At 40.6% G+C, this 17,443-nt stretch overlaps 2 protein-coding genes across 5 annotated transcripts in view; both read right to left on the bottom strand.

The window, feature by feature from the left end:
- LOC134227249 (uncharacterized) overlaps nt 1-17,443 on the bottom strand; it is a 133,896-nt gene that overhangs the window by 64,220 nt on the left and 52,233 nt on the right. The gene's annotated exons all lie outside the window — the stretch shown is intronic.
- Nucleotides 3,565-4,648, bottom strand: LOC134224255 (uncharacterized). Of its 4 annotated transcripts, none has more exons than XR_009982878.1 (4): nt 4,490-4,600; nt 4,190-4,255; nt 3,787-4,006; nt 3,565-3,720 (listed from the first exon to the last, which is right to left on the bottom strand). XR_009982878.1 is itself a non-coding variant. In XM_062703579.1 (4 exons), exons 1-3 carry the CDS (start codon nt 4,631-4,633, stop codon nt 3,853-3,855), a joined length of 351 nt encoding a protein of 116 aa, XP_062559563.1. In that variant the 5' UTR covers nt 4,634-4,648; the 3' UTR covers nt 3,565-3,720; nt 3,787-3,852. The 4 variants fall into 4 exon arrangements, 1 of the variants encoding a protein (XP_062559563.1); XR_009982879.1 differs by having other exon boundaries at nt 4,190-4,242; nt 4,425-4,595; XR_009982877.1 differs by having other exon boundaries at nt 4,425-4,589.

The raw sequence follows: 17,443 nt of genomic DNA, 5'->3' as shown, positions 1-17,443 counted from the left end.
TGTACCGCGCTAATAACGCACGAAAGTTCTATGAGAAGTTGAACCGTTCACGTAAGGGCCACGTGCCACAGCCCGATATGTGTAAGGACATAAACGGGAACCTTCTTACGAACGAGCGTGAGGTGATCCAAAGGTGGCGGGAGCACTACGAAGAGCACCTGAATGGCGATATGGCAGACAACGGTGGCGGTATGGTAATGAACCTAGGAGCACGCGCGCAGGACATGCGACTTCCGGCTCCGAATCTCCAGGAAATCCAGGAGGAGATCGCCCGGCTGAAGAACAACAAAGCCCCTGGGGGTGACCAACTACCAGGAGAGCTAGTTTAAACACGGTGGTGAAGCACTGGCTAGAGCGCTGCATTGGGTGATTACCAAGGTTTGGGAGGATGAGGTTCTGCCGCAGGAGTGGATGGAAGGTGTCGTGTCCCATCTACAAAAAGGGCGATAAGCTGGATTGTAGCAACTACCGCGCAATCACATTGCTGAACGCCGCCTACAAGGTACTCTCCCAAATTTTATGCCGTCGACTAACACCAATTGCAAGAGAGTTCGTGGGGCAGTACCAGGCGGGATTTATGGGTGAACGCTCTACCACAGACCAGGTGTTCGCCATACGTCAGGTATTGCAGAAATGCCGCGAATACAACGTGCCCACACATCATCTATTTATCGACTTCAAAGCCGCATATGATACAATCGATCGGGACCAGCTATGGCAGCTAATGCACGAAAACGCATTTCCGGATAAACTGATACGGTTGATCAAGGCGACGATGGATCGGGTGATGTGCGTAGTTACGTAGGTTACGGCAAGGTGATGGTCTTTCGTGTCTGCTATTCAACATCGCTTTGGAGGGAGTAATACGAAGGGCAGGGATTGACACGAGTGGTACGATTTTCACGAAGTCCGTCCAGTTATTTGGTTTCGCCGACGACATTGATATCATGGCACGTAACTTTGAGAGGATGGAGGAAGCCTACATCAGACTGAAAAGCGAAGCTAAACGGATTGGACTAGTCATCAACACGTCGAAGACGAAGTACATGATAGGAAGAGGCTCAAGAGAGGTCAATGTGAGCCACCCACCACGAGTTTCTATCGGTGGTGACGAAATCGAGGTGGTTGAAGAATTCGTGTACTTGGGCTCACTGGTGACCGCCGATAACGATACCAGCAGAGAAATTCGGAGACGCATCATGGCTGGAAGTGGTTGGCGAAGTGCAGCCATGAACCGAGCTGTATGGAGAAGTCTTTTATGTGCAGCACAGGCCATTTCGGCCTTAGTCTGATGATAAATAAATAAATGGATTCGATTTGGATCGGATTTGGATTGGATTGGATTTGGATTGCATTCGGATTGGATTTGGATTGGTTTTGGATAGGTTATTAGTGGACTAGTTATTAACACGTCGAAGACGAAGTACATGATAGGAAGAGGTTCAAGAGAAGACAATGTAAGCCACCCACAGCGAGATTGCATCGGTGGTGACGAAATCGAGGTGGTAGAAGAATTTGTGTACTTGAGCTCACTGGTGACTGCCGAAAATGATACCAGCAGAGAAATTCGGAGACGCATCATGGCTGGAAATCATACGTACTTTGGACTCCGCAAGACGCTCCGATCGAATAGAGTTCGCCGCCGTGCCAAACTGACAATCTACAAAACGCTCATTAGACCGGTAGTCCTCTACGGACACGAGACCTGGACGATGCTCGTGGAGGATCAACGCGCACTGGGAGTTTTCGAAAGGAAAGTGCTGCGTACCATCTATGGTGGGGTGCAGATGGCGGACGGTACGTGGAGGAGGCGAATGAACCACGAGTTGCATCAGCTGTTGGGAGAACCATCCATCGTTCACACCGCGAAAATCGGACGACTGCGGTGGGCCGGGCACGTAGCCAGAATGTCGGACAGTAACCCGGTGAAAATGGTTCTCGACAACGATCCGACGGGCTCAAGAAGGCGAGGTGTGCAGCGGGCAAGGTGGATCGATCAGGTGGAAGATGACTTGCGGACCCCCCGTAGACTGCGTGGTTGGCGACGTGTAGCCATGGACCGAGCCGAATGGAGAAGACTCTTATATACCGCACAGGCCACTTCGGCCTTAGTCTGAATTAATAAATAAAATAAATAAATAATAGAAAGAGTAGAGACGGTGAATATTGTGGGAAATAAAGTAAGTCGGAAAAAAAGCATTCGTATTTTTTGGTTACATTTATGGATAAAGTGGAACGTCTTATTTCATGATAAAAAAATGATTAAAATATTTCAAAATGACAACAATAAAAAAATGATAACGTATTTGAAATTCAATCGTAGTAGCCATTTGAAATGCCAGCATACTAAGAAGCTAATTAGAAGAAATTTTAAATTCAATCTCAGTAGGCTGACAGAATGGTGAAAATAAAAAATGATTTCTTTAAGCGTATGCATGCTTTCCAATTTTCGGAGTTGAAGACAAATTTTCCTCAACATGGTCTTGCTTTGTAGCCGCGTTTTAACTAGTTCAACTAGTTTTAGAATCAGAAGTGAACAAATGTTGAATATTATTATGCTGGCACTATCAACGATATTCCACAGAATTTAAATAAGAAATGTTTATAGTTTACAATTCTGATTATTTTTTTTTGCTTAAATAGATAACTTACCAAACATTATGTGCTATAAGGACCGAATACAAGATGCTTAGATGTCCAGTTTTTTTTTTCTTGAATCCCTATAAGAATCACAGATTAGTTCAGATTAGTTTTAGGTATGTATTTGTATTCCATTCTAGGCATGGCAAGGCGGTTGCTGTTAGCCTCGCATATTCAAGAAGCATACCATGCGATGGGCGATGCGTTTAAAAGTCCATTTGAAGGGTGTTTAATCGTAGACATTTTTAAGAAGCATTTGCATTCTTTTTTCCTAATCCATTCCTTACAATTCCTACCATCTGATACTTTTTACACTTGTATTTCTGTAACTCAAGCACTTCGTTTCCGATATTTATATTAATTGTATATTTCAGAATTAAAAAAAACGCAAACGTGTGCAACGTTTTGTTACAAAAATGGATTTCTGCTGTATTATTGTTTATTAAATTAGAATTTCTTTAGCAATGGTTTTTCATGCAACAGCTTTCCCAAAATTTCTAAAAAGGAGGACATTTTAGCGCAAAAGGAGGACATCTGGTTTTTAATGAAAAAGGAGGACATGTCCTCCTTTAGGATACCATATGGTCACCCTACCTATGGTGAAAATAAACTATGATCATTCAGTGTTCTTTTCTTGGAGCGTAAGCATGCTTTCCAATTTTCTGAGTTGAAGACAAATTTTCCGCTGATTGAAGGATTTGTGAGGCTACGACAGGTAGATGTACCAGTTGTGGTCATAGCACCAGTTGTCGCACTAGTCCATTATACATGCCTTTTATTTATATTTAAAAAATAGTTGTTCTTAACTATAACGGAGATTGGTACACCTACCCTATTTGCCACTGGCTTATAAAGGGTTGAGGTAAACTCTAATTCAAGCAATCGTTCATCCCGAGTAAAATGCATTACAGCATAAAAAAACAATTTTTAACATTTTTATATTCCAAATATTAACTTTAATATTACTGGGAAAATACTAATAAATAATAGAAAGTTTGTCATAAAAATCAAAGAAGATTCAAAAGAGATTCCATTTCGTGTGATGTCATATGCTCTAAAATAAAGATTCCCGTCAGTCGCCTGGAACGAGAAAAGGTGCAAAAGTGAAACTTTGGATCAAACCCACAGTCGAACAGAATCACTCACATTTCGCTGATGGTGAGTTCATTGAAGATAACGGAATACGCAAACGACGACGATGACCCACGGTGATCAGTCGTCGAATTTCTTGACACCCTCGTTGACGCCGTGCTTGATCGAGTCTCCGGTCTTTTTGATGAAATCGCCTACCTGCGGCGCTGACTCATCGACGTTGAACACACCATAGTAGATGGCAACGGCGATCGCGATGGCGAACAGAATAGAGCTGCAAATGTAATCAGAATAGATTGAGGTGGAAAATGATGCCGTGTTTCAGAATCTCATTAGAACGCTGGAGAATTCTATTTGGACGAAGATTATGCACTTCAGGTAGAATTTCCGCGTTTGCAAAAGTGCGCGAATTCCGTAGCAAAAAAAAGACGAAATGGAATAAGTAAACGATAATTACCAAACAATGATGGTGGCGCAGTTACACATCTTGGAAGCGATAGATTTCACACACTGGAAATGGAAACTAAAAATAATATTGTTTCAAGAACGTGATGCGACAAACAATGAAACAATACATCTGCTTTGGTTTTCTATTTGTAAAAAAAATCAAACTGTGATTTGCAAAAACTAAAACATCAAACGCAGAGCCACGTATTCAAAAACAAACTATAAACTTATTTATGGATCCAAACCTTTGTATACGGAAAAGGCCTATGACTGGCTGGTAATCTAATAAAAATGCTGTATTTCCTTGTACCTCAGTTGAACGAATGCGAACGCGAAAGACGATTTGGCGGCTATACACAGTGAGGCTGCTGACTTGCTGGCTGTTGAATGAATGATCACTGTGAATGATGTGAATAAGGGAAAACTGACGGTATGGCTTGCGCTTTAAATTCATTTTACTGGAAGGTATTTATAATTATTGGTTAGTGTTGGTGATCAGACAGGTAGCAGCTCACATGTTGAAACCTCTACATGGTTTGAATTATGTTTCTTATCTTACCGCATGGCTGAGGTGGGCCTAAAATTACTGGAAAGTTTTTAATTTTCAAATATTTAATCCGTCCATTGCAACGACATCTGGTGCGTGATTTGCCTCATTCAGAGAATTCAAACAATTTAGTTTGTCACTTGTCATAAGACGAGTTTGTACCATCCCATTTAATTCCACCACTTGATTATACCTTGACAGATACGTATTTCGACCTCAACAGTAAGGTCGTCTTCAGTGTCTCGTACTTGATTCGACTTGGTCGACGGATCTCAAATTATTTATTCATTCTTATTTATTTTATTTATGTTGTAGATGCACTTCCACAGTTATTAATTTCTACCTTTATTATGTTCAAACAGTCAGAGCTATGATATATTTCCATAGTTGAATTGTAAGGCTTCAACCATTTGTATATTTAACAGAAGCCCAAATAGAATACTCTTAGCTCAGAGATTAAAGTGATAATCATTCAACCGTCTAAGACGAATTAAGTACTCTCCATTTAATTCCACCAATTAATTTTCGTTATCTTTGCAGATACGTATTTCGACCACAACTGTGTGGTCGTCGAAATACGTATCTGCAAAGCTAACGAAAATTATTTGGTGGAATTAAATGGAGAGTACTTAATTCGTCTTAGACGGTTGAATACATTCCACTAAAAGAGCTTTATATATTTGTCTGATAATCATTGTTTATTGTCTACCATAATTCTAGCCAACATTTGAATCTAGTATAAAAAGTTTTTTTAAGTAACGTGTTATATTTGCAATCAGTATATTCAACTCCGTAACTCAACATCTTTTCCTTCTTTAATATTTAAATTGAACTCAAACGAGACTTATCCAACTTTCATCTCTTCTTCAAAATAAATATACGGAATTTTAAAAAAGCTTCTTGCTCGGCAAAATCGCAATACTTTTCAGCTAATAGTATTAACCAAACAGCAATGCGTAAAACTCGTAAAATTCATTCCATTGAAACTTGATTCCATTCTTGTTGACGCAAATGTTAGTGGTGGAAGAATAGATGTAAACATTTTAGAATCTCTTTTAAAAAGATTTTGTTTTGTTTGTGTTACCAATGTTCATTTAGGGGGAATGCTCCATTTTGCATCTCATGCTTATGGTAAAGAAATCATAATCGCAGCATGATTATGAGAGAAACACAAACGTTCAGAAGCGGGTCATGTTTTTTTATATAGAACTATCTGTCCCTATGATTATTTTCAAAATTTGTGTTTCATTTGTATGAGTACTGAAACCTTTAAAAACATCCACATTCCAAATTTGGTTCCATTTGCTTGATAAGTTCTCAAGCAAGCTCTCTTACTACGTTCGATCTCGTACACACTTAAAATAAATCGCCGAATTCGGTAAAATTTTACCGAAATCTCAACAGCAGAACTGTTCGGTAAATAATTTAACTGATTTTCGGTGATTTTGACAGTTGAACAATGGGAAAAATTACAAAAAATCTGTAAAATAAATTACCGAACAGTTCTGCTGTTGAGATTTCGGTAAAAATTACCGAATACGGTGAACTGAGTTAAGTGTGTAGTTTAAAAAAATCGATCCTGTCCACCTCGGTTTTAGCACGTTGCAATCTTCTTTTAGTTCTAAGACAGGACCTACGAAGATCAGCAATCGTGTTCGTCCACCAATGAACCGGTTAGCTTAGTCCTCCTTGGCATTGTTACGTCACGAGCTCGTGTCAGAACAGGATAACTCGTCGCCGCTCAGGCCAAAAGTCCGATTTTTCCATCGTAATGATTCCTCTACAAGTTCCGGGTTGAACTTCGAGGTACGCCATCCTAACTGTATTGACCCGCCTTGTTGTTCTATTAAGGGTACATACAAAAGATATTTTAGTTACTAGATAAAGATTGTCGCTACTGTTCCCTTTGTTCTGCTGTCCGAAACATGTGTGGTACATACCTGTCAAATCGTATGGATTTTCCTTCTTTGACATTTAGCTCCCCTATCCTCGCCAGCAAAAGATGTTCCGGACAGCGACGACAGCGACAATCTTTATCTAGTAACTAAAATATCTTTTGTACATACTCAATTCCGCTCGACATTCTTTGACTCTTTTGCCGAGATCCGCACGCTCGGTTCGTGACTTTCTGCTGATATATCAGCTGAAAAAGTAATTTGTATACTGCGGCACTCAAAGATGCCGCCGTAATCATACCTTCATTCAACTGATATTTCAGCAAACGAACTTAAACAGAGATTCGCACAGCCAAGATTGGTGAAAAAAAATTGAAATGTGAATAATCTTCTTCTATATATATATATAAAACTCAATGTTTGTATGTTTGTATGTATGTTTGTATGTATGTTCCAGCATAACTTCTGAACCCATTTACCGATTTTAACCAAATTTGGAACACACATTCTTTATCTTAAGGAGACGACGATAGGGGGGTTAGGCATGCTCTTTGGAAAAGGGGGAGGGGTATTGCTTAGTTATCGGTCAACTCAGTGTAAATTCTGAACCCCTTGGCCGATTTCAACCAAATTTGGAACACAAATTCTTTATCTTAAGGAGGGGATGATAGGGGGGTTGAGCATGCTTTTTTGAAAAGGGGGAGGGTATGGGGGGAGGGGTATATCTTAGTTATCGATCTACGCAGTGTAAATTCTGAACCCCTTGGCCGATTTCGACCAAATTTTGAACACAAATTCCTTATCTTAAGAAGGGGACAATAAGGGATTAAGCATGCTCTTTGGAAATGGGGGAGGGGTATTGCTTAGCTATCGGTCAATTCTGTGTAAATTCTGAACCCCTTGGCCGATTTCAACCAAATTTGGAACACAAACTCTTTATCTTAAGGGACGATAGGAGATTAGGGATGCTCTTTACAAAAGAGGGAGGGTATGGGGAGAGAGGTATTGTTTAGCAATCGATCAACTCAATGTATATCCTGAGCCTCGTGACCGATTTGAACCAAATTTGTATCAAGTATTGTCTGTCTTAAGGAAGCGATTTTAAGGGATGAGGTTAAGTAATTTTAAAAGGAGGGTGTGGGAGAGGGGTATTGAGATTCTCACGTCCGAATGTGTGAGTGGCGATAAAAGGAAAACAAACACTCCTAGATGGTGCAACTCAGCAAAGATTGGGTAAAAATGAGTATATTTCCATATATTTTTGGACTCTTTTGAAATCATTGTGATGACCCGATCATTTTTGAGGTTATGAGCAGATAGAAAACAAACATGTTTTTATACATGACGAATTGCACATTAGTGTGCGAGCGCTTAACGTCACTCATCTCTATTGCTTAGTTATCGATCAATTTTTATCTGTCTAAGGAAGACTATATCAGACTGGGTAGGAGTGCCATAGCTAAATGAGAGAGAGGGAATATTTATTAACCGAACAGTTTAGTATACCTTTTTATCGCATAGGTCAATTCAAACCAAACACGTAAACACGTAATCCCTACCCAAAGGAAACAATTATAGTGAGGCTGGAAGGGACTTTTGGAATGGGAGAGGGGGTATTGGGATTGGGTATTGTTGTTCATCGGAATAATGGTATGCCCAGTGAAAAGCAATGATTAATGAGTTTCCTTCTGAATGGTGGATGTGATTGCATCTTTAAAAGTAGGCATTTGCCCGGAATAAGGCAATGGTTGGTGTGATCCCTTCTTTAAAAATATGCGTTGCCCGGAAAATGGCATCGATGAATGTTTTTCCTTCTTTAGAAATAGACGTTTGCCCGGAATAAGACCTTTCAAACCCACAATTCCTTCTTCAAAATCAGTCAATGTTTCCAAAAGCCTTCTTTTAATCAAATGATAAAGTATGAATAAGTAAACACAATTACCCTGTTGACCAATTGGTTTTATCATTTTCCGATTGTAAAAGAAAACTGCAAACCAAACTGTCAATTCCGAGCAAGGCCGGGTACATAAAGCTAGTTGACCGTAAACCGTACTTCCTGTTGGTCGCCTGAAGTGTACCCCTCATGAACCCTCCCAGGTTCTGCCGTCCATCCGGCGCTGCAAAAGGTCATATCGATACATGACTCACCTCTCGGACCTCTGAACGTAGATACCTGGTCCTCATTCAACAAGACCACAGACGACTCTAGTAGGATATTACCTTTGGCGTTAGCAAACCGAGATCCTCAGTCCACTACTTGCTACTACTAATGGTTTCAGACAAGTTAGTGCGCTGCGCTGTACTGCTCTGTATTCCATCTAAAAGAACAGTAGCAGATACAAAAGTAAACACCGTTTACTTTGGATATTACGAAGCCCTGATCGTCAAGAGATTTTTCATATTTCAAGAGATTTCAATATTTCCTGGATTGGGTAGTTCTCGCATGTCCAGATTGACACTATTCTGGACTTGTCCGCAATCCAACTGCCGTTTCCAGCAGGGCAACATCAGTCTTGTTCTCATATATCGACTGTTGTAGTAACGCTTGCGCTGCCTGAGATTCAACTGTGTTACTTGCATGTCCGATCCCGTTTGGAAGCCGGCCAGGCCAACTCACCAGATGGGTGTTTGTTGTCTACGCCAAGAGCGTAGATCAAACACTTCGGTGCCGCCTGCAGGTGTGAGCCTTGTGTTCTTCAGCTCCACAGCTCCGGCATACCCTACTACAATATGGACCCCTGCAGTCATAAGACATGTAGCATGATGGCTATTGTAAATATGTAAATAGAACTATAATAGATGATTACGGTAAATGAATGAAATAGATATTGGTTCTTGTTATGTAAATCTTGTTTTCAAGTTATGGTTCAATGTTCATTAGATCTTTTTGTGTATAAATTATTCAATATTCCATTGCACAGTGACGTCACGCACGACTTTTGACAGGTACTGGTCCTGATGTTTACAGACGACTTAAGTTAATTTGAGCTACAGTGACTAACCGAACGACGATCTCTAGCCATCGTAAATTTACGCGTGGGACGGTCATCTTTATAACCGTTCGGGTTTGCTAGTGCGTTTCTCGTCCACTGAATTATTTCAAGAAACCTGCCCTGAGGTTTGGATTCTTGCCGGGCACAAAAACAGACGGGCGGCCCTCAATGTTGATTGAGGTGGCGCTTAAGCCGCTCGTTTACGGATTCAAGGTCGAGAGACCCCATAGCCGCTAAGGCGTGCTATAGACATATGTCCAAAATGAAGGCACTTGAAGCAGGCCTGAGTTTGTTGGTTTATGCTCATCATCGGGCATACTGACCAATTCACCTTCAACTTGGCCTTCATCTTGCACCTTCTTGACATCAGCCAAGGGTACTTGGAATGTGGTAACCTGCGTTTCCGCTCGCGAATCGTGATATCCTGGATTTCGACGCCACACTGATTTCTCAGTGCAGCCTCCAGGTCTCCGGCTTCGGTTATTTCATCCAAGCCCCGACACTGGACGGGTTTTTTTTATCACATCTCATGGTCCTCAGTACGGCGGCGTAGCTTTTGCCCTCGGCTTTGACAATAATTGCCTCGCATATGTCCCTTCGATTACGGCCATTGAAAGGTGCGCCCTTTCGTTACCCTTCTTAGCCACCGCTCTCAGTCGTTTTATTTGCGGCTTCCTTTTCCGCTCGTTTTGGTTTTTTGGGGTTCACGACCTCCCTTCATGGAAGGCGATCCTCCATGCGAACTTAAGCACCTTATTTGTGGAAACTCTTGCTGTGGGGTTTGAGTAATTTACTTCCAGCGTGTGATTATACATTAACATCTCAGCTAGAAGTGTGCGCCGCTGCCGACAGTTTTGGGTACGCTGCCGCCGCCCCCGACAATTTTGAATAGGTGCCCTGCCGTTTAAAACTTGCCACGCCGCTGATCTATGATTTTCCACGCCGATGCAAATTCGTGGTTGAAATTCCGCTGAATTTTTTTTTGGAAAATTCCAATGATTTCTTTGAAAGAAAAAAACTAAGTTTGAGTGCAAACTTTGAAGGATTACGCTTTTTTAACTTTATATCGTGTTGTAGGGTTTCCGTTGAGATCTAAAGAATTTCTCGTCGTAATAAAATTTTTGAACAGAGAATGGTGGTTTGACAGAAAGCCATTTGGCCGAACGAACCATTTAGCCGAAGCCCATCTAGTCTAAAGTTATTTCGCCGAAAATGTCATTTGGGCGAAAGATACATATGGGTCGGAAATGTCGTTGGGCCGAAACGGCTTAAAAATCTGTTGGCCCGAATAGGGTAATTCGCCAAATGTTGAACGGCTAATTTCTTCGCCTATTGTTGAACGCACGTGCATTTCTTATGGGCGTTCAACAATAGGCAAGAATTTTAGCCGTTCAACATTTGGCGGTTTCCCCTAGGTCAATTGACAGAAAGACATAGCATACACTGCCAAAAATATCTATATAAGATATATGTGTCGCCGTTATAATTTTTTGCAATAGCTCCACCCTAATATAATCGATATAGAACCACACATAAATTGGATAACTGCTAATTCGAGACCACACATAAAGTTTATTTGGATATATATTTTATAAGTAGTTCGCGTGGAGAATGGTTATGTGTGCGCTGATATACATCATAAGTTAAATCTATGGATTTTTGCCAATAAATATGTGTGGATTTTTAGTAGTGTAGCATAGTTACGGTGTACTTCGTAGATTGGACACTAGTGATACTCATGTTTTTCTTTTGAAATCCTTATTCAGATTGCTATCAGAAATCAAGGTGGGTGTGGTCCTTGATTTCAATCTAGGATAAAAATCACAAAAGCATGAGGATTACTACTCCTGGCCACGCCCATCTTCACCGTAACTTGGGAGGGAAGGAAGTGTTGGTGTAGTACTTACTTAACGAGAGGCCCCCGACTCAGCGACACCCTCATAAGTACCACGGAGTTGGATATTGGGGAAGGTATTCGTTGGGTCAGGATTTGCCTGTAGCTGACAATATGACCGTGGTAGATCTTACACCGTAATACACCACGCAAAGGTGTCTTCCCAGCATTACGGGGGCGAATAGGTCAATTGACAGAAAGGGTCATTTAAGTAAAATGGACGTCCGGCCTGAAGTGTCGGAGAAAGGTCATTTTCGGGCCAAATGGTGCAGAAGGAGCCACAACCAAACAGCATTTTCGACTAAATGATCTTTTCGACAAAACGACATTTTGGTCAAAACGATTATTTCTGCCAAACGGCAGTTTCAGCAGTTGATTCAAGAGTATTAGATTGCTAATGTCGTTCCTGTTCGCGTGACTAACATCTTGGTTACTCCGATTTGGCAGCCAAAGTACCGGTACTACAAATGTCAAACCAATGCACTATGGTTCAAGATACAGTTTCAGTAGCTTTTTCTGTAGCTCTTAAGTTGGCTGATTTAGAGTAATTTTACCTAATTGGATTAGGGTGCCCCTCAAAAAAGCAGTATTTTTGATCTACTTTTTTTGTTTTAGATTTCTCGAAAAAGTCGTCTTCGGGTGACTTTAAGAGCTTAAAAAATGCAACTTTTGGTGGGTCAATATGCTCAATATCTTTTTTCGATCAAAAGTTATAATTCTTTGTCAAAATCACATTATTTTCAAAAGTTGATTTCTCCGGTTAGGGCAGACCAAAAAATATTTTTACACAGCATTTGAAAGAGCAATTCATATTCTTATGTCAAAAAATTGGAGATATGTTATTTTTTTGTCTCAAGTTTTTTTTTTTAATTTTACTGAAGTCATGTTTTCTCAAGTAAATTGATATAACTCGCCAACGGAAGAAGATACAGACGATGTTATTATAGCAAAACACGCGTTTTGAAAAGTTCCGAAAGTCTTCAGAAGATGACATTCGCGAAAAATGAAAAATAAAAAATCTACGACTTTTTCGAGAAATCTAAAACAAGAAAAGTAGATCAAAAATACTGTTTTTTTTAGGGGCACCCTATCCCAATTAGGTAAAATTGCTCTGGATCAGCCAACTTAAGAGCTACAAAAAAAGCTTTTTTAGCAAAATTTATTGGAATAAGCTGCGCTACAACTTTGTAGAACATAATATGTCAGTATTCCGAGAAATAAAAAAAATATTTTCAATTTTTTTTATACTATTGGCCACCCTATTTTTTGGTAGCACCATAATGATGGCCTTACTTTTTCGAACAATTTTGTAGAACAATAGTTTTTTTTTCTAAAAATATAGTTTCGGCATAAAATGCATCTTTCCGCGTAAATCTGTATTCTGGACCATAGTGCAATGTTGGTAATGAAACCAAACATGTACTACAACATGATGCATCATTCATGGCCAAATAAAGCTTATTGAAGCTTAATTTGGAAAAATAATTTTATTGACTACAGCGCCATTAGCGTTCTAGTACGTATGCTTCTACTGTCTCAGCCTAAAGGGTTGCTAGTGTAAATTTGACCCAACAATCGTTTCGGACATTGAAAGCGTGAGTGAAGCGGACGAGCATTGATCTAATTCAATCATAGCATCCTATGCCAGTGAGTGGACAGCCTTGCAGCGTAAACAACGAACAACAGAGCTCGTCAAGCCAAACGCTTGCTCTACTAGAATAAAACCAAAACACATCAGGTGTTCTTTAGGGGCCCTCCTTAGCCGTGCGGTAAGATGCACGGCTACAAAGCAAGACCATGCTGAGGGTGGCTGGGTTCGATTCCCGGTGCCGGTCTAGACAATTTTCGGATTGGAAATTGTCTCAACTTCCCTGGGCATAAAAGTATCATCGTGTTAGCCTCATGATATACGAATGCAGAAATGGTAACTTGGCTTAGAAACCTCGCAGTTAATAACTGTGGAAGTGCTCAATGAACACTAAGCTGCGAGGCGGCGATGTCCCAGTGGGGGATGTAATGTCAACGAAGAGAAGAAGACATCAGGTGTTCTGCTTTATTCACTCTGCTTTCAAGTTGCTGGGATGGAGGAGAGAAAGCATCAAAGCCTTCCATGCAGTGTATCAGAGTTCCATTCTCATAGCGGACTTAATTTTCTTAATGTCTGACAAGATTTTTCTAACAGCATGTATCAACTACACTCATTGTTAGGTTACCAAGTGATTTGCCTCGCTCAGTTGTCTCCCATTGGTGAGCGATGAAGATCTTTAAACATTGAATCAACGAACGCCAAATTTCAACGATCTAGAAAGCATCAGCGATCAGGCCCAGTGGAGCATCAAGTTGGCATGAATTTAGTCGAGACGCATGATCTGATTTTTTTCAATGCCTGTTTCGTACAAACATTTAATTCCGCCAAATGGAATTCGTCTTACCGTGTAATTCGGCCAAGCGGCATTCGAACAAATGGCTTTTCGCCGAATAATTTTCGACCAAACGACAGGAAGGGCCATTTGACCGAAAGATGGCCGAATAAATCATTAGACTCATCTGGCCGAAAATGTCAATGTATATACGAAGGCCATTTGTTTGTATGATCCATTCGTCCAAATGGTCCTTTTTTCCAAACGACCATTACGACCCAAACGTCATTTTCGGCTTGTTGACTCATCCGGCCAAACGACTATTTCTGTAAAACAACATGTCCGAGACAACGGCTTTTCCGGTCGATTGTCGCTTTGGCCAAATGAAATTTTTGGTCAAACCATTCTTCATTTATAACGAAATATCTTTCCGTGATTTCGGCCATGATTTTCGGCCAAACGGCCCTTTCCCATTCGTTGGCAATTTTCCGAAGAATTTCCTATGAGCAAGATAAAGAATTTCCGAAAAACAAAACCTTGGATACACAGATTTTCACAGCTCTTGTTGTAGCACACCTTCACAACGTGAACATAGCCCAAGCTGCACTGACTATCAGTATCATCATAAGATGCTCGAATGATAATATCTTTCCAGCGCGCTCATCGATTAGGGATAATATTTTTGCACAAGCAAAGTTAAAATTTTGCGCTCTGATGATATTGCAATGCTTGCTTGAAATTCTGAAAAGGTTTAGTGGAATTTCCGGAAAATTCTTTGTTGAAATTTTGAAGAGTTTTCCATACACGCAGAAGAGTCTTGTACGATTAAAACAACTGTTTCGTTTCTTGCATCAAACAAAGAGGGCATTGTTGTTTCAACACTGATTCACTGCTTTATTCAAACGAATAATATTGTTTTTTCAATCCTGCAATATGACTGAAACAATAATAGTATCGTTCTTATGACATCCATTCATAAAACGGAAAAATTGTATAAACATCAACTTAAATCGTTCTGCCTACATGAAATAAGCAAGGAGCAGAGATAAGGTGGATAACGCTCACTCGCCATGTAGCTAGTTTGATTCTGTTGTAGTCACTTTATCCTCTTTTGTTGATATCATCATATTGTCGATAAAGTATTTTCGCAGCAATTTCGTAAGAAAAAACAACCATGAATATTGTTGTTCTGATGAATTTTTGCAGGGCTCGTACTTTTCGTTTCGTCGAAAACAAGCGATTTTCGGGCCTAATAAGAATCTGTTTTCGGAGTCTGTGGCGAGAAACATCACTCACTAGAGCAGGTCTGAAAAATAAACGAAAATCGTTTCTACTTGATGTTTTTTTTTCGTTACATAATTTTTACGCCTCGCTCATTTTTCGCGAAAATTTTTAGTGTGCCTTTATAAAAAAGTTAAGACCGCAACGGGATGCGAGCCCAGAACACCAGAAAAATAGCACTGGGTTACACTCACTCTACTCTAGACATTTCTTCATGTTGGCCTCTTGACGCGTCTGGGAGACTGCCGAAAATAGGGTTGACTATCTAGAAAATTTCAAGGTGCGTCCTGATTTTGGTTAAAGTAAATTAGTTTTTTAATTTAGGCTCAAGAAAAAATGGGCAATGAAAAGAGCTTTCTGAACGATTTACTATCGGCGGTGTTTCGTTTGTCTCTTTCCGTTCTTCGGGAAATTGTGATTGTGGTAGTGAAACACCGATAAATAACACAACCGCAACCATTAATAAAAAACCGGTTTTGTGTAGTGGTTTGTTGCCAATCTGTGTTCCCCCTTAAGCTACTTCTAACGAAATCTGAGAAATATGGAGAACTGTCGTATGCTACAAAGTTGTTTGGCAGGCAAAATATAGTATCTTCAAGCTTATTTTGGAATCCACTGACTTATTAGTCATAGCGGAATTGACCGTTGGATCAATCTGAAATTCAAAAAAAGCTTAAAAAACTTTACCAGCATTCACAAAGCTAAAATTTAAGTACGATTTCTCATTCAAATATAATATCTCTTCAAAATTTAAGATAAATATCATTTTCTAGGCCGTTGTTCGGAAGTTCAACATCGATATGCTGAAGGTCAGCTTGATGGTGTTACTATACACGAGGATGATAGTTGAATTTAATTGAAGGAATAAAATATTTATATTATTGCTGCAATCTATTTTTCTCGAGAGATCAATATCATAACACTAGGTACTACACATTAAAACGATACAATCAATTTACTTCCATATCGTGGTTCTGCGATTAAAAAACCACGATGATAAGAAAAGTATACTTTGGAGTTCAGTTTTCCAAAAAAATAAATCAAATGAAACATGGTCACAATGTTCATCTTCGTCTCGCGCAAATAACTTAGAGAAAAAGCATTGTTTCCTATACTAGAGGATTTCCTTTTGCCTTTTTTTATGAGAGAAGAAGGGGGATGTGGGGTTTGAGTAAGTTACTTTCAGCGTGTGATTATATACAGTCGCAATTCGCTGGTTGGGCCACGACCTCGACCCAACTATTGAATTCGGTTTTCTAGTTGGGCCAACTGACAGCCATTTGAACACGTGTATTTCGACGTGAACATCACAAATGATGTCTAGTGCGCCCAATCCCGTTTTCCGTGTTTACATTGAATTTTGACGTACGGTTGCTTTTTAGTTGGACCATTACCCAACCTGCGGAGGCCCAACTAAAAAGTGACCCAAGTATTTAAATCCCAACCAGCGAATTCCGACTGTATTAACATATCAGCGTGTCAATTGGTGAGTAGAAAGCCATGACACGGCCTCTTTTCATCAGATCTCCGTGCTCCCACGGAGAGCTGCTGTCATCGCATTTCGCTCCGGTTATTTGGGGTCACACACTTACCCCTGCCGTTCCTTATAGGGTCAGCCATTTTGCTGTCATTTTCTCGACGTTTAGGTGTATCTTTCCTTTTTGGTGGTACTGGCATGGCACTAGTTCGGATGGGCTTCCAACTCGAACTTACTGAGCTTAGGTGTTGCACCGGTAATGGCCATGCGGCTTAGGAGTTCTGCAGTGAGGTGTTCCGCCAGCTGTTTTTCCTCAGAAAAGAACCGAATCTTCAATTTGGCCTCTTTCCTGGCCTCCGTAGCATGGCTTACTGCCAATTTCTTCTCCTCAGTAAGTAGGCGGATCTTTCGTTCCACCTGCTTACTGGCCTCCAGTAGGGACCTCCATTTCTGCTTTGCCTTTAAAACGATGTTGCAGAGGGTCATTACAGACATCTTTAGATCACTGCTGTATTTCCCGCAGTTATTCAGAAAGGACATGATCACGTCCGATATGGTCGTGATCAGCTCAATTTTGTGACCTCCGCCCTCCTGGTGGCTGGTCACAGCCTCGTTAATGACCTTGGTCAGAGTGGCGCTATTCATTTTGATCTCGACTTGGGCTTCCTCTACCTTACCAAGCTCCTTCCTGTCGCCTGCATCCTGGACACCTATGGAGCGACCGATTAAGGCCACTTCGTCTGGCAAAAGGATCCACCTTGTTGTCGGACGCTTCACCCGCTCCCCTGGGATTGTGTGGCAAACACAATGGATACAC

This window comes from Armigeres subalbatus, chromosome 3 (genome assembly GCF_024139115.2).
Source record: "Armigeres subalbatus isolate Guangzhou_Male chromosome 3, GZ_Asu_2, whole genome shotgun sequence".
Classification (NCBI taxonomy): domain Eukaryota; kingdom Metazoa; phylum Arthropoda; class Insecta; order Diptera; family Culicidae; genus Armigeres; species Armigeres subalbatus.
The sequence above is the reverse complement of the archived record's forward strand: the minus strand, read 5'-3'. Positions and strand labels throughout refer to the sequence as shown.

What these genes read in the sequence shown, in the direction of transcription:
- LOC134224255 (XM_062703579.1), bottom strand. Translation starts at nt 4,633, where the DNA reads ATGAATTTAAAGCGCAAGCCATACCGTCAGTTTTCCCTTATTCACATC. An exon ending in TTCGCATTCGTTCAACTGAG is followed by an intron (nt 4,243 to 4,489) that starts GTACAAGGAAAT and finishes TTCCATTTCCAG; the next exon opens with TGTGTGAAATCTATCGCTTC. An exon ending in TGCGCCACCATCATTGTTTG is followed by an intron (nt 4,007 to 4,189) that starts GTAATTATCGTT and finishes TTACATTTGCAG; the next exon opens with CTCTATTCTGTTCGCCATCG.